We start from the raw sequence: 21,456 nt of genomic DNA, 5'->3' as shown, positions 1-21,456 counted from the left end.
CTACCCTGCATCCAGTGCAGAATGGGGAGTCACTCTGGATTTACCTGTGCTGTGGCTGGGAGCAGGATCTGGCCTGTGCAGTTTCCACCAGTCCCTCATCATGTGACTTACCTCAGCACTGCCCCCCTGTAACTGGTGCCCCTGATGTGCCCCCGGCAGCGCGCAGGATGCTTTGGGTCACTGAGGGGGCCATCCCACCCAGGAGCTGCTTTCACTTTCAGGTCATAAAGTACAAGCTTTGTCGCCGGGCCAAATGCCAAAAGAATCACAAAAGGAACAACACAGACAAGGGCGTCGCCCTGAGCATGGACGATGTGAAACGCCATGTAAGTGCCTGAACCTGCCCTTCTCCTTGTGGCCTGGGCCACACCTCAGTTAGACTCCCTGACATCCCCACTGACCCCTACATTGGGGGGAGGGCAGCACACTGCCCTGCAGTGCCCCCCATACCGCTCAGCGAGCCCTCTGGGGCTGGGGGTTCTATTGGAGGTTGCTGAGTGCTTGTGAGAGAGGCAGACCCATATCACTGGCCAGAGCCTGCTGTAGGGTAGCCAGGGACTGTGCAAGGTCCCCACGCATAGGGCATGCATCTCAGTCCTTCCCTTTAGCATCCTTGCTGTCCTGGTCTCTTCCTGCTCCTTCACCTCTGAGCTAGCAAGGAGGGCTAAGAGAGGACTGGCTGCCTTGAAACCAAAGTTAGGAACCCCCGAAGCCTGTAGGCTGCTGAGAAAGTGGCTTGTGGGAACGACCTTTGTGCTGTGGGGATTGCTGGGGAGCAATCTGCAGTGAAAGGACATGGCTGGGATCCACAGCAGGGCATTGAGCATGCCAGCTTGGGGCCCCATGCTCCAGTACCCAGTACCCCTGTCCTCTGGGACTGCCTGGAGTGGTAGCTAGCAGCCTTTGGAGAGGGAGAGGATAGAAAACCGCCCAGTCTTGCTAGAGTGCCAGTCACCATGGTATTTAGGCACCGGAGTTCAGTGCCGACTGGCTTGCTGAAAATAGCTGAAAACTGTGGTTCTCTTGGGGCCATGGCCCCAAGCCAGAAAGTTCTGACCCAGATGCACAGATCCGCCAAGCTCCGGGGCATTGGGCCTAGGGAGCTGGTTCACTCATTACAGAAGAGCCACAAACCTTGCAGCCCATCTCTAAACAGGGTCTTTGTTCACGGGAGGTGGTGTCACTCAGCCAGATATATGGAGATCTCATGTGCTCTGGGGCTCCCTGGGCAAGGGCACTAAGTGTTTTTGGGGCATCCTCTGAGCTGCCAGGCTCCCCAAATACTGCCAGAGCCTCTGGTCTCTGTGATTACCAGAGGGCTGGACTCTTGCCTCTATCAAGGATTGCATGATGCTGTTGCTGTATCATCTGCTCTTCTCCCTGCGCTCTTAACTCTCCTTCCCTCATCTCCCTTGCCCTCAGAATCCCTGCGAGAGCCTAAGGGGCCACCCAGCCGGGATGACGTATGCAGCCAACATCCTACCTCATCACCCGGCCCGGGGCACGTTTGAGGACTTCACCTGCTAACTGACATCCGGATGTACAACGTACACTACCAAAGCCCTCTGGAGAGCGGCCCCTGTCCCTGGGGGGCGTCCATGGAGGGGACACACCTAGGGGCCCTTGCTCCTCGCCACAGTGGGACATTAACAAGAGTGATGGCCTCAGGTTTAGGCCCAGGTGGCAGGCAGTTGGGTTGGTTTCGGACCCTGGATACAGACTCAGCGCCAGCTGCTCCCCCACCCCCCCATAGTTTAGAGACTTTTGGACATTCCGGTCCCACCCCCCCACACACAGCTCTGACTCGGCAGCCTGTGCTGGAGCTACACACGGACCGGGCTGGGCCACAGGACCTGGCCTGCTCCTCCTTGGCTCCTCAATTTGTTTTTAACTAAAAAGAGAAAGGAGCCCAGAAGAATCGGCTCTTTGGCTGCAGTCACACTGGGGGAAGTAACCCCTCTCCCATGTTCCACATTCCTGTCCATTTACCTGGTTTCCATGTCTATCCCGCATCCACGCATCGCACTGGAGAGAGACTTGGGGGGGCGGGGAGGGTTATGAGCGAGCACGGGGAGGCCTGGTCCCTGCGCTCAGCTTGAGCCAGCTCTCCACAGAGCTGGGGAATCTGTTAGTACTGGAGCATCACCTCTACAAAGATGGGAGCCCCCAGGGCCTGTCCTCTGAGCCAGGGGCCCCACTGCTATGGCAGCATGTTTGCCTGGGCCCCTCTTTCAGCATTTCACCCCCAGTGTGGATGGGAGAGGCTGATGGTGAGAGCTGGATCCCAGAAGCTTCTGCTGTGTGTCTGCACTGCATGTGCACTGCAGCCGATTCAGCAGCCACAGTCTTGCTCTGAACTTAGTCCCCTGCCCCTGGCACTGAGTCTCTGAGCATGATGGTCCCTGGGAGCCTTCCCTGGCTGTGGGTTCAGCTCAAGGGCAGATGCCCCCAGGTCTCCCCTGGCTCCTGTCCCCTCCAACATGACCACGATTGGTGCTCTGTGGACTGAGCTGGGGTAATGATAGCCCCACCTGTGAGCAAGCACAGCCTTCTTCCTCCCTTCACCACCACCCTCCTCCACATGCCCCACCCCCAGAGGAGTCTCCTGCCCAAACTCTCACATCTGGAACCTACACAATCCAGAGGCGTCCAGAAAGGCCCCTGTGTGTGGACAGCGCCAAAGACTGTAACTTGGGGTGGGGGAGGGGAATGAGGCCCGTACAGTAGCCATGCTGCAGGGTCAAGGAGGACTTTCCAAAAACCCTAAGAGGCCTCAGCCTCCTTTTCCCCTAAGGCAGAAGCCTCATAGCTAATGGGGCACGTAAAGGGGAGAATCCCCCTCAGGCCCATAAGCCCCCGCTGTTGCACAGTCCTTTCCAGATAAGCCTGCCAAGCCAGGCAGCTGGGGCTGGATGTGCTATGGGGAGCACTAGGGTCAGCATGACAGGCAAAGGAAATGCTGATGGATGAAGCTCACACTGATCGTGCTGCCACTTCCCATGCAGGTGGGATCGGCCAGGAAGGGGAGCCTGCCCAAGACAGCCCACTCTCCAGAGCTGCACTATGATAGTCAGACACAGGGGTTTTCTGGGGGGAGCCATGCCTTTCCCAGGCCAGTCACATGTCCTCCAGGCAGGTGCTGTCCCAGGAAATGTAGGGCTTTGCATTCCCATCTGCCATGGAGTCAGACGGAAGCCAGGCATCCTCTGGAACAGCCTGACGCCAGGGAAGCCCGTGGCTCAGAGCTGTCTGGGGAAGCTGATGCCCATGGGCTGAGCTAACTTCCCACGGAAGGAGGCTTCCAGCAGGACAGATCCTGTCCCTCAGCTCTGCCAATATCAGCTGAGCCAAGCCTTCCACCAAGCAGAACCCTCTGGGGACTCACAGACACCCACCCTTTCGAAATGACCCACAGACCCTCCCCCCACCCACAACTTCTCCAGATGACATTCCCAAATCACCGGCAGCTACTGAAAATGGCAGACCTTGGGCTTGGTTTTTCAGCGGTGCCTGTTGTTCACAGCCACCCTTGGCCCTTTGTGTCCCAGAGTCTCTGCTACTAGTGCCCATAGGCTGGGCTGTGTGGGCGGAGCCAGCCCAGTCATAGCCCCTCCATGGGATGCTGGTACATAGAGGAGAGGAGCTGTGAGGTCAGTTTGACTTGTGTGTAACAAACCCAACCCCCTCCGCAGCCAGGCCAGGAACTCCAGAGCCAGACCTTGCCTGGGTTGCCTCCATCCTTTTGTTCCACTGTCAGGGCCAGCCCCAGAATTCTCGTGCCCACCCTGCACCCTCCACCAAGTGACAGCTCTGCAGGGCTGAAGTGCTACTTAGCTTAAAGAGCTTTTGCAATGTCATTTTTATTATTTTTCTAATCTTTATTTACTTTATGATTATTATTATTTTACTTCCTGACCAAAATTAGGAACCGGGGTCAGGCCTTTGTATCTAGCACTCGCCCAAAGACAAACGGGTCAGCCACGTCCAGAGATTGTCTTATGACTCCTTAGTGCGGGGTCATTCCTTTTCTTTCTTTCTTTCTTTCTTATTTTCACTCTCGCGCTCTAAAGCTTTTAAAGATGGGGGCTTGGATTTGGATTTGACCTTGATGCTCACCTGTTGAAACTTATCATTTTTTATTTGTCTGTTTTTACTATATCATCCTCATTTTATATTTCTTATATATAATATATAATATATATTACTATATATATATATGTGTGTACATATATATATATCTGTATGCGGCATATCAGTGTAGATACCCATCCAGTAGCATTTAGGCCTTGATATTGTGCCATTTTTCTGTTACCGATCTCTGAATGCCTTCAAGTGTATAAAGTGTTGAATTATCTCTGGTATCTGTACTATGTACACACATTTTCATAGGAAGCACAATAAGATGACAAATGCATTGTATATCAATACCTGCTACTCTTAACAATGATATAAACGATACTATAAATGGATGAGATAGAGGATAGAGACTGAGCCTTTTTCTCCCCAGCTGGGCTGCAGGACTCTATCCTTGTGGGTAGGAAATCAGAAGCACCCCAGGCAGCTTCTCCCTCCCCACAGGGCTCACGTTGTGCATCTCAAACTGAGGACCAAAGAGGGGACTTGCTGCAGAACAAAGTGTTGGCCCTGAATTGGAATGACTTAAGTACATACTTACTAAAGGCCATAGTGCATACTGTGTGACAGCATTCACGGGCACTGAATGTGGCTTCAGGCCTATAAAGGGATGTGCAGCCCTGATAGGTCAACGAGGGCCCCAGAAGCCAGACAGGTTACCTGGCGTCACCAGCGAGAAGAAGGACCCGGGTTAATTACAAGTGAAGCCCAGCTGTGGAAAGGCTAGGGCAGTGCTATAAAGCCAGAAGGGGATGGCAGGGGAAGGAATCTGCCATCGCTCTCTGGGATGAGGGAGCTTGTTAGGGACAAGCAGGAAGTCCAGGGAGCAAGTAAGCCCTAAAATCCTGCCCTGGAGTAAGAGTCTAGCTAGCAAGAGGCTAGAAGGGGGTGAAATAGACAGGGAGTAGTATAGCTCCTGTGGTAAACCCACAAACAGGCAAGGGAAGAGAGAGAGAGGCTGGGCAGGAATGAGCCAAGGGACAGGGACTGAGCAGTCCTGGATTGCTGGTTATAGGGCCCCTAGGCTACAATCCGGTGTAGCAGGCAGGCCCGGGTTCCACTGCTAGCCACTAGTCCTGGTGGACTTTGCAACCCCGGGAGGGGCCTGGCCAGAGGGACCAGGATAGGCTATTGCAGAGTGAGCAGAGAGCAGAAGCGGGCACCCGTGCCACAAGAACTACTTTCCCAGATGTAGCCATGAGCAGGCACATTAGTGGTGAGTGGGAATCCTGTTACGAGGCCTCTGACACATTTCAGCATGGAGCAGGCAAGGATGGATCCTGGGACCTGACTTTGAGTGGGGTAAGTGCAGGGGCCCTGCATTCCAGCAATGGGCAGGCATGGGGCTGGGACACTGAGGTTTAGGGCAGGAGTTAGAGCCCAGTGCAGTGAAATCCTAGGCTCCTCCCTTCCCACACTAGCCAGGCGTTGAGCCTCCTGCCTTCCAGCACAGGGCACCATAAGGAGGGCTCCAGCCTGGGTTTGCTCTGGTGATGTGCACCCTCGGAGTGGGCACTGCTGCCTCCTAGCAGCCAGATGGTGACAAAACAAACCCAGTGTCACTGGCCAGAGCTACGTGGCTGGAAAACACGGCCTCTACAGTTACAGGGCCTTGCTAGCAGCAAAGAAATGAATGTTCCCAGTGCTGCAGCCTTGAGCAATGTGCTGCTGGCATTCAAGGCTTCTGCATGACGCTTGAAGCCAGCCTGCTCCCCCAGCACCTGGTGCCCAACGGCTGAACCACCACCATGGGGACTTGGCTGGGGTAGGGCACGTCTGGGTGGTGGTGGCGTACTGATGCAGTGAGAATGCTGGGCGTGGGAGCCTGGCCAGCTGCAAAGGCCAGTTCTGGAGCTAAATATCCCCAGACTTCAAGGGATCTGGGGTTTGGTCCCAGCCTCTCTGTGACATGTAATGGTGCACAGGTCACCAATGGCTGACTTGGGCAGCTGGTGAGCCCTCTGTCTCAGCCTGCTTGCCTAGCGCTACCCAATGCCGTGGAATGAGTTTACTGGGTTGCAGCCTAGTTTTGACATCACAAAAACCACCAAGATGGGCCCTCCTTAGCCCTCTTGTTGGTAGCTCCATGAGAGGCCAAGGGCTGAATGGGCCAGAGGAATTTCCCTCTCCTCTGACTCCTAGGCCGGTCCCTCCAGGGTAGGGCTGTGGCATGTTGGTGGGGTCAGGTGTGTGTGGGAAGCTCAGGCTGCTGCTGACAGACATGAGGTGCTGTGAAATGGCCTTGAGGCCAACACCGCTCTGATGTGCTGACATAAAAGCTCCAGGCCTGATAAAAGGGCACTCTTCACCACAAGGCCCCAGATACTCAGTCGCTATGCAGGGATGGGCTTCCCACTGCTAAGACCTGGCCTCCTCTGGGTTAGAACATAGCTGCCACACAGCAGCTTAGCACAGGAAGTGAAGAGGAAGTCAATGGTCAGTGGATACTGCAATGGGCAGTTAGGGAGACAGCAGGGAATTTGGCCAGGTGCTGATACCTTGTCTCTCATGTATGGCATCATAGGGCCTTTCACAAGGATTAGGACCTCGGTTTTATGGCACCTCCCATGGTGTGGCTCTGCAGTCCCACACCAGGGCACTGAGTTGAGTATGGAAACAGGCCCACCAAGCCCAGGACACCTCATCCACAGAGGAATTCCTGCCCCTACAGAACAGCATTGCATTAGCCTCCTACCTAATTAAATAGTACTCGGCAAACTTGCCACCGGATACTCCAGGCTTGGAGCCAATCAGATTAGAGAGTCCCAAGTGTCCCTTCGAGAGGCTCTCTGGCACTAATGGAGTTTGGCTTCCTGGGGCCCATCTCATTCAGTTAAGACTCCGCTGTGGACACGTCCAGCTGTTCGTCTCAGGAGAGAAACAGGCTACAGCTCCATTACTGCGGCAGCCAGAGAGGCAGAGTGGATTAGAAGGCATTAGCTGATTTATCCCTGTTAGGGACTGTGGGACCTGCATGCAGCCAACTTTGGCTGCAGCGCAGGGGGCACAAGCCATGCCACCCCTGCTAGCACTCTGGTGCTTTCACCCTGTGGATTGTGTGGCCTCCGTGAACCTGCAGCATGAGGATTAATCATGCTGCACGTATAAACACAGGCAGAGATAGCATCACCTCTGTGCCCCCCGCAGTAATTCATGGTTACCATTCGCTCACTGCTGGTGCTGCCAGCAGACACAGGAGCTGTGATACAGCCCTGAAGTGAGCGCCATACAGGTAGGAGAGAGCTGTGCTGTGCAGCCAGGTGCCCTGACATGGGCTGGGGCCCATGTGGCAATGACGGTCCTTTGGGCCAATCACCCTGTCCTCTGTGAGATGCACATCCCAACCACACTGAGGGGCCAGGACCTGAGCCGGGCAGACTGACCCATGTGGGATTTCTCTGGTGTAATTACAGGCTGGGGCTGGGCCAGTCAGGAAGGACAGTATGGTCCATGCACTGCTGTGTATTTGTGGCCACATGTGTTTGGTGTAGCCTGTGTTCCTTTGTGGGTCTCCCTCCCACCACCACCCCATCCCACCAGACACTTGGAAATGAAACCTCATCCCTGGCAGTGTTTGGTCTCTCCTGGTTTGACAAGCATTGCTTTGTTTTAAGGCTCATGAGAATTGTTGCTGCTTTGTGTGCTGTGCTGCGCTGGGGGCCAGGCCTATCAATCACATCAGCACTGTGCTAGGAGCAGGGCTGGAACTTGCCAGCATAGCACTAAATAGTGCAGGTCCTACAAAAACAAGTTGCTAGGTTTTGGGGTGGATGGGTTACTGAATTTCCTGGCAACCAATGTTCAGCTCTTCATCCAGCCTCTATTCCCCCACCCCCACGCTGGCTGCTGCAGCTGTGGGGCCTGCACCCTCCACGCCTGGCTCTCCAGCCCCTGCCATGGGCAGGATGCTGCTGCCTATCTCTTTCCTCACATGCAGAGAAGCCCCATCTCCAAACAGCTCCCCCACCACCCTGTTCCCTTCAGCAGCTAGTTCTGTGACCCCCTTCATAGTTTAAAAACTCACAGATTTTGGTTCTCTGCCCTCCCGCTAATGTGCTTCTGCCATGATGCCCACATGATGCCCCGTGGGCCTGGTGCTAGCTGGGCTGCAGTGACTTGGAACTACAGAGACGATGGATGGAGACAACAAAGCACCCCTGTGTGACCTGATCTTTCTCCCTCCCCCAACCCTTCCTGTCCATGTTCAACATCAGAGAGCTCTGCAGCTATCACTTGCTCTCTGAATTTTGCTGTTTTCTGTCTCTCTGGTAACTGCATCTCTGTCTCTCAAAGTCTGAGCTTGGCTCTCGCTCGTACACCTCCACACTGCACTTCGAACCGGGGCTTGGTCTGAAATCCAGTCAGTGGAGTTAGATCATTGTACAAGAGATCAGATTTAGGCCCAGCAGCTCTAACTCAGACCCTGCACACACCTGGAAAGAACTGAACAGCCAACATCATAACAAACCAGCGAAAGAGAGTTTTGTTCCAAACTAAAAAGAATCTTACAGGTGACTTTGCACTGACATTACTAAAGCCCCCTAGTGTGCACTGTGCCGTTTCACCTGACACGTGCTGCAGCTACCTCATTAAACAAAGCACAATACATTAGCCAACCACAATATTTTGCAGTAAATCTTGTGCCAGTCAGAGGAAAATGCAGCTAAATCTTAGTTGCCAGGTAGAAGGTGTCTTCTGTCTGGCAAGGAATTTACCCTGCAGCCTTGCAAGCAGGACCAGATATTTAAAAAAATAAATTTTACCTATGGGTGGTCACACCCCAGTGTTCATACACCAGACACCAAGGGGCTGATCCTCCTAACAAGTCTAGCGCCATAGATTTCAATGGGGATACTCCTGTGAGCAAGCAGAAAATTGATACCCTCAGATGATCAATCCAGCCAGACACAGCAGGTGGACTGTTTAACTAACTGGCTTGGAAACAGCCCCTGAAGCTTCAGCAGAGCAGTGCTTTCCAGCAGTGCTAAGCCTTGCTGCTTGGGAGGTTTGGTTCAATAGCCAGACATGTTACCCAAACCTTTTGGAGCAAGTATTTGCATCAAAGCTATTTGGAGACAAAAGGTATTTTAAATCATTCACCAAAATTCCACCCTAGCCAGAAATGCCTGAAGCAGGGCCGGAGCTGGGTTCTGATGGAATCACTCTATTTTCATTCAACATTTATTAGGATATTTTTAAAAGCAGCGGTTGAGGCTCCCTGTGGTGCAGCCAGGGGGTTCTGGGCATCACAGCACAACTGGGCAGCCTAGGGAGATGCTTTAAGCCAGGCAGTGCTCTAATTTTTGGCAGCCTCCTGAAGGCTGCTTGTGTGCTTGTGTGTCCCTGCCCCTTCCTCATGGGCACTGCCCCCCTCTCCCCTGGACATTACCCCCCGTCTGCACTGCCCACACCCCACACCCGTGGGCTTTTCCCCGTGCTCTTCCCCCTGACACTGCCCCAGTCCCCCACCCCGGGGCTCTAGGCTGCTTGCAGTGCCGCCCTCCATGCGGCAGGGGGAGGCAGCCTGCGTCCCCAGCATCTCTCTGCGCCCTACCCGAGCACTCTATGGTACCTCTGGCGCCGCTCTGCCCCACGCGCTCTATGATCGATGTCCGGTTCCGGTCCCGCTCCCCCTCCCCCGCTTTGTGCTGGGAGAAGATGGCGGCGCGGGCGGGCTTCCAGTCGGTGACTCCGAGCGGCGGCGGCGGGGGGGCCGGAGCGCTGGGCCCGGGCCCCCCGGGGCCCCCCGTCCGCATGGGCCCGGCTCCCGGCCAAGGCCTCTACCGCTCCCCCCTGCCGGGCGCCGCCTACCCGGTAAGGCCGGGGGAGGGGGCGGGGCGGGCTCGGAGGCAGGAGGGGGGGTTCCGTGCTCGGGCGCCCCCTTGGGAACGATACAAGGGGAGGAGGCGTTTCTGAAAGTGGGATTCAGGTGGGGGAGGGGGCCGGGATCTGCCTTTGTCCGGGGTGGGGGCAGTACATGGGGTGGGATGTATCTGAGCGCGCTCTTGTCTCGGTGGCTCTGGGGTGAACGAGGGTCTGGGGGTGATATGACAGCAAGCTGGGGCTCAGGGCGAGGGAGACGTGGGGAGGAAATGGGGACTAGGTGCATGGTGAGGGGAATTGGCAAACTATGGGGGGGATGTATTTGAGGATGAGGAGGAAATGTTTGGGTGAAATTGGGGGTTCCACGGGGTGGGAGTGAAAGAGGTCACCCTGCAGTGAAATCAGGGGTGCCCTGAGTAAGGGTTACTCTCAGTTAAAAAGGTGACCCTAAAGAGACTATTGATTGGGAAGGGAGAAGCTGGGATCTGAACTATGGAAAAGGGAGAGGAGAGGCAGCCTAGAGGAAATGAGTAAAGTGGGGATTAGGGGTAGGAAAGGGGAGAGTGGGAGTATCTTGTGGGGATGGCAGTTGCAGTGGTGATTCAATGCATGGAGGAAAATTGTAGGCAGCGGTTAGGGCACGAGGCCTGCAGTGGGGAGAGGTGTGTGACATTAAGAACTCTCTCTCATAACCAGCTTTGCGGGTTATGGTTTCTGGGTTACAGTCCCATTCATTCTTGGTTGGAAGCATCTGCTTCTGGAGCTGTTAGCCCTGTAGTGATCCATCTGAGTCCATCCCAAGGAAGCCCATGAGTCACGTGGCCCTGTGCTAGCAGGGGTCACGCTTAGCTTAGCAGATGTGGCTTGGTAGCCCACTTGTGCTTAGGACTTAACTGCCCTTTATTGGGGAGTCTCCATCTTTTCAGAGTTTGGTTCGGATGGAGACCAGATCCCTGTGTTTCTCTCCTCAGCGCCCTGGTATGTTGCCAGGCAGCCGCATGACACCTCAGGGACCCTCCATGGGTCCCCCAGGATATGGTGGGAGTCCCTCAGTCCGGCCTGGAATGGCCCAGTCTGGTATGGATCAGTCCCGCAAGAGGCCAGCTCCTCAGCAAATCCAGCAGGTCCAGCAGCAAGCGGTCCAGAATCGTAATCACAAGTAAGAGGCCAGATTTATCGCCTCATTCTGAGGTTGATTATCTTTTCTATGACCACTTAGTGCCTCTTCATGACGGACACCAAAGTCCTTCACAAGTTGTAGAACTATAATACCACCAAAATTCAGCCACCTCTGAGGTGGAAGGCTGGAGCGAACCAGTGCACAGCACATTGCTAAATAGACATTCAGGGTCAGGCAGATTTTGTCCAAAACACCAGCGCATCCTCCCCACCCACCCTTACAAAAGTGCCAGGGAGATTCTAATGTTCACATCAAGCAGACCTGATCTGAGGTGGTTAAGGAAGAAAAATGCTCAGAGAAAGTAGTATCTAAATTGAAATAGGCTATTTATGACCCTCCAGAAAAGAGGGATCATATCATAAATTCTTATCCATCGTATCAAAATAACCCCCTTTGGATGCTAGTTGGCTATGTTGCAAAAATGGATTAGCCAATATTCAGTAATTCGGACACTTGCTGCTGATGTCAGAGATCAGCACAATGCTTTGTTGTTTGGGTCACTACATCTAGGACTTCTGTCTCTCTCTTGCTGCCAGCACGCTCTTGGACTTTCTTCTTTAATTGTTTTGCGTGGGTGGCTCAAACTGACTTAAACTTTTTGTGCACCTATTTCACTGAGTGATGGGAGCTTCAGATAATAATACTCAGCTCCTATGCAAGAGCAAGTTTTTTTTATTTCTTAACTCAATGTCATTGTCCCTTGATACTACTCAACAGTATCTCCTGGCTTAAAAAAACTTATCTGTTAGAAAATCCAACTTAATATTCAATCAAGCCTGGGAGTCACTTTGTATCAAAATAATATTTAACCAAACACCTCTCCAAACTCAGGGCAACCCCAGCTATCCATATCTCTTGGGAGACTTGAAATGTTCAAATAATCAGGTGGTCTCGTTCTTGCAGGTGCTTTTGAGCTCTGCAGTATTGGAGTTTCAATCCTGCTGTGGCCATGGGGAGGAAGGGTGGGTAAGGAAAGTTTCTGTACAGAGACTGACAGTCACAATAAACAGCCTTTGAAAGAGAGGAGGACTGGACTGAGACAGATGTTGAGGAGCAAGTGCCCCTCATAGCAGAGTCCCAAATCTGAGAATAAACCCACATCCTTGCTCCTTTTTCTTGTGTTCTGACTGTTTGAGGGAAAAACTGGTTGCCATCTTAATGTGTGTATCCTTCTTTAAACAGCGCTAAGAAAAAGAAAATGGCTGACAAAATTCTACCTCAGAGGGTGAGTGAGGTTTTTTACTTTTCCTGCCTCCGCTGCTGTAGTTCTGAGTTCTAAGCAGTTTCAGGGGGAGAGAAGCAGCGTTCTTGATTGGCTTGTGCTTTGCCGTAGATTCGTGAACTGGTACCAGAGTCTCAGGCCTACATGGATCTGTTGGCATTTGAAAGGAAACTGGACCAGACGATCATGAGGAAACGTCTGGATATCCAGGAGGCCTTGAAACGACCCATTAAGGTAAGGGAGGATAGTGCTCAGGTTTCTTGCTGGGGTGCCTAGAGACCTGTGACTGAACTGAGAAAACAGGACTGACTTATATGGCATTTGGGTGGGTCTGTAAAGGCTCTTGAGAGTGTGATGTATTGAGGGTCAAAGTCCTATCCTGGACTTTAGCCTCAGAGGGCAGTCAGGGGTGCTTGCTGACCCTCTCTTTGCCTGGCTTGCTCTCTGGTTTGGCACTCTGTTTCTCAGCTGCAGGAGGTGAAAATGAGTCCAGATCCTGTGGTTTTTTTGATTGTGGCTGTGGCCTGAGCATGTTTATTGGCTTCTGCATTTTGCTGTTAACATTTAGCTGATACTTTTCCTCTTAGCAAAAGCGAAAGCTGCGCATTTTTATCTCCAACACCTTCAATCCAGCCAAGTCGGACGCGGAAGATGGCGAAGGGACTGTTGCCTCGTGGGAGCTCCGGGTGGAAGGGCGGCTGCTCGAGGACGTGAGTGTGAGGCACCCAGCCCCTCTGGGAAGGGCGAGGGAGCAGCATTAATTCTCCAGATAAGATGAGCTGAATGGGTGTGGGAGCTAAACCCTGTTGGGTTGTGACCAAAGAAGATGCTTTCAAAGGTCTGGAGTTGGAGGTGAAGACCAACTGCTTAATGTCTGAGAATGGAACTAGGGGCCCTCTATCCTAGATGATCACAATGGTCCTTTCTGGCCTTGGACTCTATGAATGTATCCTCTCTCGCTCGTACCTGCCCAGGAGTCTGATGAGAAGGGGGAGAGGGTAAGAGGGCCAAACCAGTTGGCCACCCCATGAGGTAGGACACTACAATAATAATACTTAGCTCTTTATAGCTAAGAGGATTGATGGTGGGAGATTTGTGGCACTTGCCTTCCCTACCTCTGAAAGCAGACACAAAGATTGCACATAACAAGTTTGTGAGTTCGTTCCCCTCCCAAAAAAGTCTCTAGTTTGCCATGAGGAATTGGCCTCGAGACTGGATTTGCAAACACAAGGGAAGGATCAGGGTTTATTATGGGTAGTTTAGTTCCTTCTTAGCTCTTGGGCCAGTAACTGCAGTGCAATTTTGGAATAGGGCTTCCTGGACTTTAATCTTCCTGCATTAATGTGACTGCCCTGGGCCTGGAGGAGGCCTTGAATCCGTCTCACAGGAAGCTAGTCAAACATAGTATTGTGCTATGGTTATTGGCAAGGGATTCCCATGGAACATCCGTATTGGATGTAAAATCTGCCCCAGCACTTCAGAATTTAATCCCGTTACTTTTTATCTCTGGACTGTCCTGTGCTGCTGGGCTTCTTCCCCTTTGTGCTGGACAGCTGATCTGCTGTGTGTCCTTGAGGGACCTATTTACTCTAGCCTGTGGGGGATAGCCTTCCGGACTGATTGGCAGGCATACTGTGTTGAGGAGAACAGCTTCTGATAACCCTGGATTCCCTAGAAAGACACAGTCCCTGCCCCTAGTGGAAAGGCAAATGGATGAATGACAGAGGATGTGGGGGGGAAGGGATAGAACAGACAGCAAAGAAGCCAAGGCAACCAGCAAACATGCCATTGTCTCCATGTTGGGGTTTTGGAAGGAGGGGTGGGTTTAGTATAAGTAAATGGGAGTTGGAGGGTTCAGTTCCCATCAGTGCTTTTGTATGTGCTGGGTGTGCTCCACTGCTGGCCTTGACTGCCCTAACACTTCTCCTTTCTGTGCTGCTGCAGGCTGCTCTGTCCAAATATGATGCCACCAAACAGAAAAGGAAATTCTCATCCTTCTTCAAGTCTCTGGTGATCGAGCTGGACAAGGACCTGTATGGCCCAGACAATCACCTGGTGGAGGTGAGCTATACTTTGTTATATCATCTCCAAATGGAGTTCAGAATCTTGGCAACCATGTCATTCTGGGAGCTAGGAACTCTTGAGTGCTGAGCCCAGCTCTGCTACTGACTTGCTAGGAGCCCTGGGGCAAAAAGCTTCACCTCTCGGTCTGTGAAATGGGGATAATGCTAACCTCCCTCAGAGGGGTTGAAGCTTGTTGGGTAAAAAGATAACTTTTGTTTGTGCCCTTCCTGCTCCATTCTGATGAATAAGAACAGTATCAGAGTCCCTTAGCTTTGCACAATTAGTGTATGTGAAAAACTAGGCAAAAGATGCTCCTGTGAAGTGCAAAGACACAGACCACAAATGCCTGTCTCCTCTGTTCCCCATACTTGGAGCAAGTCTGGTAGCGTTGGGAATGTAGCAGAGGTGGATGCATAACCTGGCCATGCTGTTGGGAATCATTCATGATAAACCCCATCAATTCTATGTTCTACCTGTTTGCAGCACAGCTGGAATTTCGAGGACGCGAATACACTTACACACTTATTTGAAAGGAGAGTCTAAGCCTCTCTGTTAAGGCAGGTGTAAGGCAGAGGCATTAGCTATCAGCTGTTTCTAGGTGTATTGAACAATTGTTGCATCCAAGCCCATTGTGTTGGGGACAGCAACGTGATCCATGCCAAATAAATTAAGCCCCTTTGCAGCCACTTGACTCTTGTGAGTTCACATTTCTTCCGTGTCATTCTCCCCGGATGCTCCATGATAGTAATCTTGAACTTTAAAACTGGTGAGCTGCGTGCTCCTCTGATGAACTCTCCTCACACTATTCACCGCAGGAGTTCCAGCCTCCTTTCAGAGGTGTTGTCAGAGCCACCACAACTGTCTGTAGAGTCCAAGGGCACATGGCAGAGATCACATAATGTCAAATGGGCAGGATCTTTCTGGGGAGGAGTTTGGGTCATCAGTAAAGGGCAATTACAGGTAAATGTTGTGCCTGGCAAGCAGCAGGAGCAGAGGGAATGACCTGGCAGTCTGTGGCCCTAAACCACCCCCCCGCTGTTTTTTTTTTTTTTTTTTCTTTCCCCAGTGGCACAGAACTGCTACTACCCAGGAGACAGATGGCTTCCAGGTGAAGAGACCTGGGGACGTGAATGTGCGCTGTACTGTCCTCCTGATGCTGGACTATCAGGTAGGCAGGCTGGTACGATGCAGATGGGGAGTGAGCAGTGCCTTAGCATCTGAGTTGTGACTTGGATGAACCCTATCTGTAGCTGCTGCATCATCTTTACCCCCACCTTTGTCATGCTCTTGTCTCCTCAGCCACCACAGTTCAAACTGGACCCCCGCCTGGCTCGTCTCTTGGGGATTCATACCCAGACCCGCCCAGTGATCATCCAGGCACTGTGGCAGTACATCAAGACCCACAAGCTACAGGATCCCCATGAGCGGGAGTATGTCATCTGCGACAAGTACCTCCAGCAGGTAAAAGTGTCTCCAACTTAGGGTGGGGCAGCGTGTCTGGAGCAGGAGACAGCTTTGGCTTCTGTTGCCAAGAACCAGAGATTCTCCAGGCTGCCCCTTTCCCAGCACTGTGCTGCTTTCCACCCCACTCCCTCTTTCTGTTGCAGATATTTGAGTCTCAGCGGATGAAGTTCTCTGAGATTCCTCAAAGGCTGCATGCTTTGCTCATGCCCCCAGAACCAATCATCATTAACCATGTGATCAGGTGAGACTGGCCCCTGAGGCACTGTTTGTTGGGAAGGGCGGATAAGTGAGCCAGAGAGACTTGTATGGGGAGATGCTCCTTGTTACAGTCAGTTTCAGTAGCTGCTGAACTTTCTGCACCTCTCCATCTTTCCATGTCTTTATTCCCTCTGCCCTGTGTGGATTCAACAGCCTCTTTTTCCCATTCACCAAGCACCCCTTCTGTAAATCCCTGCTTTCTTTCCTCCTGCCAACACTGACCTCCACACTGTGCACCCGCACGCTTATGTTTGAACTCTGACCCTTTGCACTGCGCTTGTCTAGACTGTAAGCTCCTGGTCCCCTGTGCTGCATGTATGATGTGCGACTAGGGAGGTAAAGTGTTTTCCTGCTCCTCAGTGTTCCTGACCCCTTTCTTCTGTTACAGAAAACCAAATGTAATGCATATGTTAATCCTGTCTTCCCTACCCCCACCCCTCTACCTATGGAGCTTAGAGGTGCTAGTAAGGATGCACTCATACACTGACTCAGGCTTCTCGCTTTTTCTGGGTGTTCTCTTGCTGATGTCCACAGTGTTGACCCAAACGACCAGAAAAAAACCGCCTGCTATGACATCGATGTGGAAGTGGATGATACTCTTAAAACTCAGATGAATTCTTTCTTGCTGTCCACAGCCAGCCAGCAGGAAATCGCTGCCCTGGATAACAAGGTAGGAGCTGGATCCTGCCCTTCCAGCTAGAGTTTGTGTGCTGGGATGAGGTTGGCTGGCACAATGTTGCAGGAGAGAGCTTTTTTGCAGCTTTCAATATGGATTCATCTAGTGGCTTTATATTTGGGATCTAGAACAGTGAGGGCAAAATTTCTGCCAGGGTGGCACCATTTCTGTGATACCAAATCAGATAGTGACAATCTTTTTACTTACCAAGAAAATAGATTTGAAAGTGAGTGATTAAAGGGAAACTGGTTTAGTGGTTAGATCTGGGGACTGGGAGTCAGGGCTGCTGGATCCTCTTCCCAGCTCGTCTACCTGAGACCTTAGAGGCACAGAATGAAGTGACTTGCCTATCTCGTTACAATGCAGTAACATGAAGCTACATCTTGGGGGGGTTGCCAGTAGTTCCTGGTAGTTAAAGCCCAGTGAGATCTTTGGATGAAAGGTGCTGAATGTCCTGAGTCTGCATGTCAGTGCATTGTCTGAACCTACCACCCTGTCTCTACAGGAAGAGGGATGTAGGGTGGGGTGTATGTTACACATCTGGGTCAACCAGGAAGTATGAGAGTTTTCATCTTAACATGCTGGACCCTTTGGTTTGTCTTGCCTCTCTGTCGGGTTGCCCTCATAACCTGGTTCAGCAATACGCCATTACTACATTTTTCTCTCTCAGATCCATGAGACAATAGAAACCATTAATCAGCTGAAGACACAACGCGAGTTCATGCTGAGTTTTGCCCGTGACCCCCAAGGCTTCATCAATGACTGGCTCCAGTCGCAGTGCCGAGATCTAAAGGTAAAAAGATTTTTCCCTTTTGTGTGGAAGGCAAACAGAGGCTCAGTCCATCCAATCAGACTCTTCTTGTTCAGTTAGCAGCTGAGACGCATGCAGGGGCACAATTTGCAGGACTGTAGCCACACCGAAAATTGGAATTGAGTGCCAGGATTTCAATCTGACAGCGCTGGCTGGGCCAGGTCTTGCTGGAGTCTGCTTGGGGACAGTGCTTGTGGGTAGCCCAGGACATGGGGAGGGTTGTGAGAGTAATTTGGGCAGCTGCATGACTCTGGGTTGTAAGCTGCTCTCTTTGGTGCCTCCAGACCATGACTGATGTTGTTGGGAATCCAGAAGAGGAGCGTAGAGCTGAATTCTACTTCCAGCCCTGGGCTCAGGAAGCCGTGTGCAGATACTTCTACTCCAAGGTGAGCGTTCCCATTTGAGGGAATCCATCCACACCTGGCAGCTGCTATTGTGCTTGTAGGGAGATGCTGTTCGCTAAAGCTGGGCGTAGTGCAGCCAGGCATACGGAGTTTCAACCACCTAGTTCTGCTGATGCATCTCAGTCCTAAAATAAAATAAATAAATTAATGGAGATATTCTATCTCCTAGAACTGGAAGGGACCTTGAAGGTCATTGAGTCCAGCCCCCTGCCTTCACTAGCAGGACCAAGTACTGATTTTGCCCCAGATCCCTAAGTGGCCCTCTCAAGGATTGAACTCACAACCCTGGGTTTAGCAGGCCAATGCTCAAACCACTGAGCTATCTCCCCCCCCCCCCCCGATCTCCAGCACCCTTCTGTTCCAATCCTGGATACCCACACACAACTTGACCAGTGCACCTTGGACCTGGATTTGCCACAGCCCATCTGTTCCAAGTCCTATTGCTTCAGATACAGTGCTGCAACTTTGTGGCGTGGTCTTGTACTGCCTACTCCTGAGGGCATTCTGCGCCTAAAAATTCTGAGTACAATACTTTAAAATTCTGCAAGTTTTATTTGTCAATAAATAAATGCAGAGGCACAGTGGCACAGAATTCCCCCCAGGAGTAACTGCCAGTAAACATTCATCAGGGCTGGAAAGACCCCATCAAACTATTTGCTGGTTTAGGTCCAGTTAGGATCAAAACCAGGTCATGCAGAGGTGATACTAGTGTTAGCCCTCACCACCACCTAGCCAACCTCTTCCCATTTAAATCCATGGTTGTTACACAGACATCCCTTTTAAATCGGAGCCAGAACCATGGTCCTTGGGCTTGGTGCTTCCTAGGAGTTCCTTGCTCAATGTAGCTGTGAGGAGAGGCCATCCCCCTCTCATGGGATGCATGCTGGCTTGGCCTTTGCTTTCAGATCTCTGCACGGGAGCAACCCACAGGCTAGTGCAGAGCTGAAGTGGGCCCTGGCAGAGAGCTGGAGCCACGCCCCAAAATCCCCTGCATGAAATTGAAACTGCCCCATCACAGGCTTCTTGTTAAGCAAACTGTAAAAAAAAAAAAAAAAAAAAAATTCTTTGCCCTTTTATTAGCCTTTTGTGTCAGAGGCTGAAGTGCTTTGCACATGCGCTAATTCCCTCATAGCCCTGTATTGGCTGCACTTCAAAATGGGGACATCGGAGCACAGATTTGCCCCAGCTCATGCAATGAATGATTGGTAGAGCTGGCATTAGAACCCTGGAGTCCTGACTTCCATTCCCTTCATCTAACCACTAGACAGTGCAGCCTCCCTACTGTGCAATTTGTGCATCCTTCACTAGCCTGTGGAACACATTGTAACCTGTGGGCTGTACTACGGACAGGATTTAGGAGGCGGGGACAGGGAACCAACAAGAAAGACATAGCCAGGCTGAGGAAGGAGTCCTGTTTCTTTCCTAGGGGCTGTGAATGGGTTTGGGCTCATCGTTCCTTCACTCCCTCCAGGCTTGGAGCATTTGTTATTTGGACTATGACTTACCATTCACTGTAAGTGTATTAAAGCAGGGGATCTGGCTTCTCCTCCCACAGGTGCAGCAGAGACGGCAGGAGCTGGAGCAGGCACTGGGAATCCGCAACACATAAGTTGCCCCACTCCTCCCCTGATCAGAAGGCATCACAGCTACTTGTGGAGACTGAGTGCTGCAGAGTTCACTGTTTAGGCCCACACAACCCCCACTCCGGCGTAGAGACCTGCAGCCATTACTCACCTCTGGCAGTGTCTGTATCAATGTGACTCCAGAGCCCCGTGGGGCTTTGGGGATGTAGCAAGCAGACAGGTTCAAAGGGTCACACACTTCTACCTGGTTTCCTCCCTCATTGAGGCCCTGTCAGTCTCAGAGCTCCTGCGAGCCGACCTTGTCTCCGCTTTGCCTGTAATGCCCCCAATATCCAGTGTTTCTGCAGGTTCAGAACTTCTCTTGAGTTCAGAAACTTACCACAGCCCCTTCTCCAAAACTGGGCTCTAGTTCTTGCACCCCAGAGAATGTGGGGCTGGAAAGCCTCTCAGCATGGGCCCTTCTGGATCTGCCATGCAGACAGAGGCCTGTGGCCATTCACTTCCCAAGGTCCCATGAGACACAGCGGGCAGAGCTCCTGCATGTTGGCACACACTCTCCCCCTATGGGGGTGCTCTTGCATCATCCCTCCTTGTAGGACTCTCCTCTCCTAAGAGAGGGTTTCTGTGCTATGTAGAGAATTGCTTTTCCCATCATGTCTCTGTCTCCTTAGTTAAAGCTCCCTTCGTGTTCCCTAGGAGGCTGTTCCAGCCCTGGAGCACGAGGGAGACACTGGTTCAGCACAGAGATGAAGGAGCTATGAAGAGGTAACTCTACTGCATGCCAAGGGAGCTGCAAGTGTAGCTCTAACATGCAGGATTGAGCAGCAATGCAGTCTTGCCAAAGGCTGCTTGTTCTTCCTGCTGCAGGGAGTGGGGAATGCACCAACTGCTGCTCCTCCTTGCAGTGGGATTATGCGGAGCATAAAGCCTTAGGGTCATTTCTTGGACCAGGCTGATGATGATCCTGCGTCTCTGCCTTTGGTGACTTGAATGCTCCCTTGCATATGATGTGAGGAGGCAGCCTGGGCCTCTACCAAACAGCCCCAAACAAATAAGCAAATTAGTAGAAGTCGGGGCTCCTCTGCTTTGTTGTCTTCCCTGTTTGGGCACAGAGTAGGCTCTGGGGCTGTCACAGGGCCGGTGATCGAGTATGTGCAGATGGGTTTTCTCCAGCTGGAGAGTAGCAGCCTAGACATGGAATGAATTGCTAATGAATTAATTTAGTGGCATTCTTGTGCTCTTTGCCCTCAGGACCATGTGTGTGCGGCAGGTCGTGTTGGGAGGTGGGGGCTCTTTTCACCTGGGGCTAAATATTTCTGCTCAGATTCCTTTTTGGGACTGTAAAGTGAGCGGACTCAGAACCCAGTTGGTTGTGCTCTCCTGACGTTAGCTGTAAAATCATGTTACTGACAAACAGCCTCAACTACCCTGGAGTGTGGTTGAGGGGCTGCTATGAAATTGGGAGCCCCTGTAAGCCTGTGTGTGTGTGAGAGAGACTACTTGTCTGCGAGTAATAGTCTTTCCAACCTTCCCTCCCTTCTGTCTTTGGACCCTTAAAGAATTGCCCCTTTATAGCACCAGGGGCTGAAGTCCCGGTGCCGGTTAATGCAGACTACCGGCTCCTCGGGGCAAGTAATAGTGAAGGATACTTGGATATTGCCTAGGCAAGTGTAGCTGTTGCAGAAATACTGTTTTTATTAACTGATTATGGTTTTTCATGGACCAAAATTTTTTTTGTACTGTATCCTTGTAGATGTCACACAATTTTAATAAAAGCCTCCTGTGAAGGAAGCCGCTTGTCCTCCTCCTGTGCTGGCGAATGGCAGTTTGCAGTTGT

The 21,456-nt window shown here is 51.9% G+C and overlaps 2 protein-coding genes across 5 annotated transcripts in view; both read left to right on the top strand.

The window, feature by feature from the left end:
* The window catches only part of ASIC1 (acid sensing ion channel subunit 1), a 101,238-nt gene extending 99,711 nt beyond the window's left edge, over nt 1-1,527 (top strand). For all 3 annotated transcript variants that reach the window (XM_065419404.1, XM_065419406.1, XM_065419405.1), the window contains 2 exons: nt 222-326; nt 1,423-1,527. In XM_065419404.1, coding sequence (XP_065275476.1) covers nt 222-326; nt 1,423-1,527 — 210 coding nt within the window. The remainder of the gene's footprint in view (nt 1-221; nt 327-1,422) is intronic.
* Nucleotides 1,528-9,792: 8,265 nt separating this feature from the next.
* Nucleotides 9,793-21,410, top strand: SMARCD1 (SWI/SNF related, matrix associated, actin dependent regulator of chromatin, subfamily d, member 1). 2 transcript variants are annotated; one of them, XM_065419296.1, is made up of 13 exons: nt 9,793-9,948; nt 10,929-11,116; nt 12,320-12,362; nt 12,471-12,593; nt 12,947-13,069; nt 14,304-14,420; nt 15,490-15,591; nt 15,723-15,884; nt 16,031-16,128; nt 16,680-16,815; nt 17,492-17,614; nt 17,917-18,018; nt 19,592-21,410. In XM_065419296.1, exons 1-13 carry the CDS (start codon nt 9,793-9,795, stop codon nt 19,643-19,645), a joined length of 1,527 nt encoding a protein of 508 aa, XP_065275368.1. In that variant the 3' UTR covers nt 19,646-21,410. The 2 variants fall into 2 exon arrangements, with proteins under 2 accessions (XP_065275368.1, XP_065275369.1); XM_065419297.1 differs by lacking the exon at nt 17,492-17,614.
* The last annotated feature ends 46 nt before the right edge of the window (nt 21,411-21,456 follow it).

The sequence above is a fragment of the Emys orbicularis genome, chromosome 19 (genome assembly GCF_028017835.1).
Source record: "Emys orbicularis isolate rEmyOrb1 chromosome 19, rEmyOrb1.hap1, whole genome shotgun sequence".
Classification (NCBI taxonomy): domain Eukaryota; kingdom Metazoa; phylum Chordata; order Testudines; family Emydidae; genus Emys; species Emys orbicularis.
Note: the sequence above shows the minus strand (reverse complement) of the source record. Positions and strands in the feature narration are given on the sequence as shown.

Excerpts from the sequence above, each read along its gene's own strand:
- SMARCD1 (XM_065419296.1), top strand. The coding sequence starts at position 9,793 with ATGGCGGCGCGGGCGGGCTTCCAGTCGGTGACTCCGAGCGGCGGCGGC. Across the intron at positions 12,363-12,470 it reads ACAAAATTCTACCTCAGAGG|ATTCGTGAACTGGTACCAGA; the intron begins GTGAGTGAGGTT and ends GCTTTGCCGTAG. Across the intron at positions 13,070-14,303 it reads AAGGGCGGCTGCTCGAGGAC|GCTGCTCTGTCCAAATATGA; the intron begins GTGAGTGTGAGG and ends GTGCTGCTGCAG.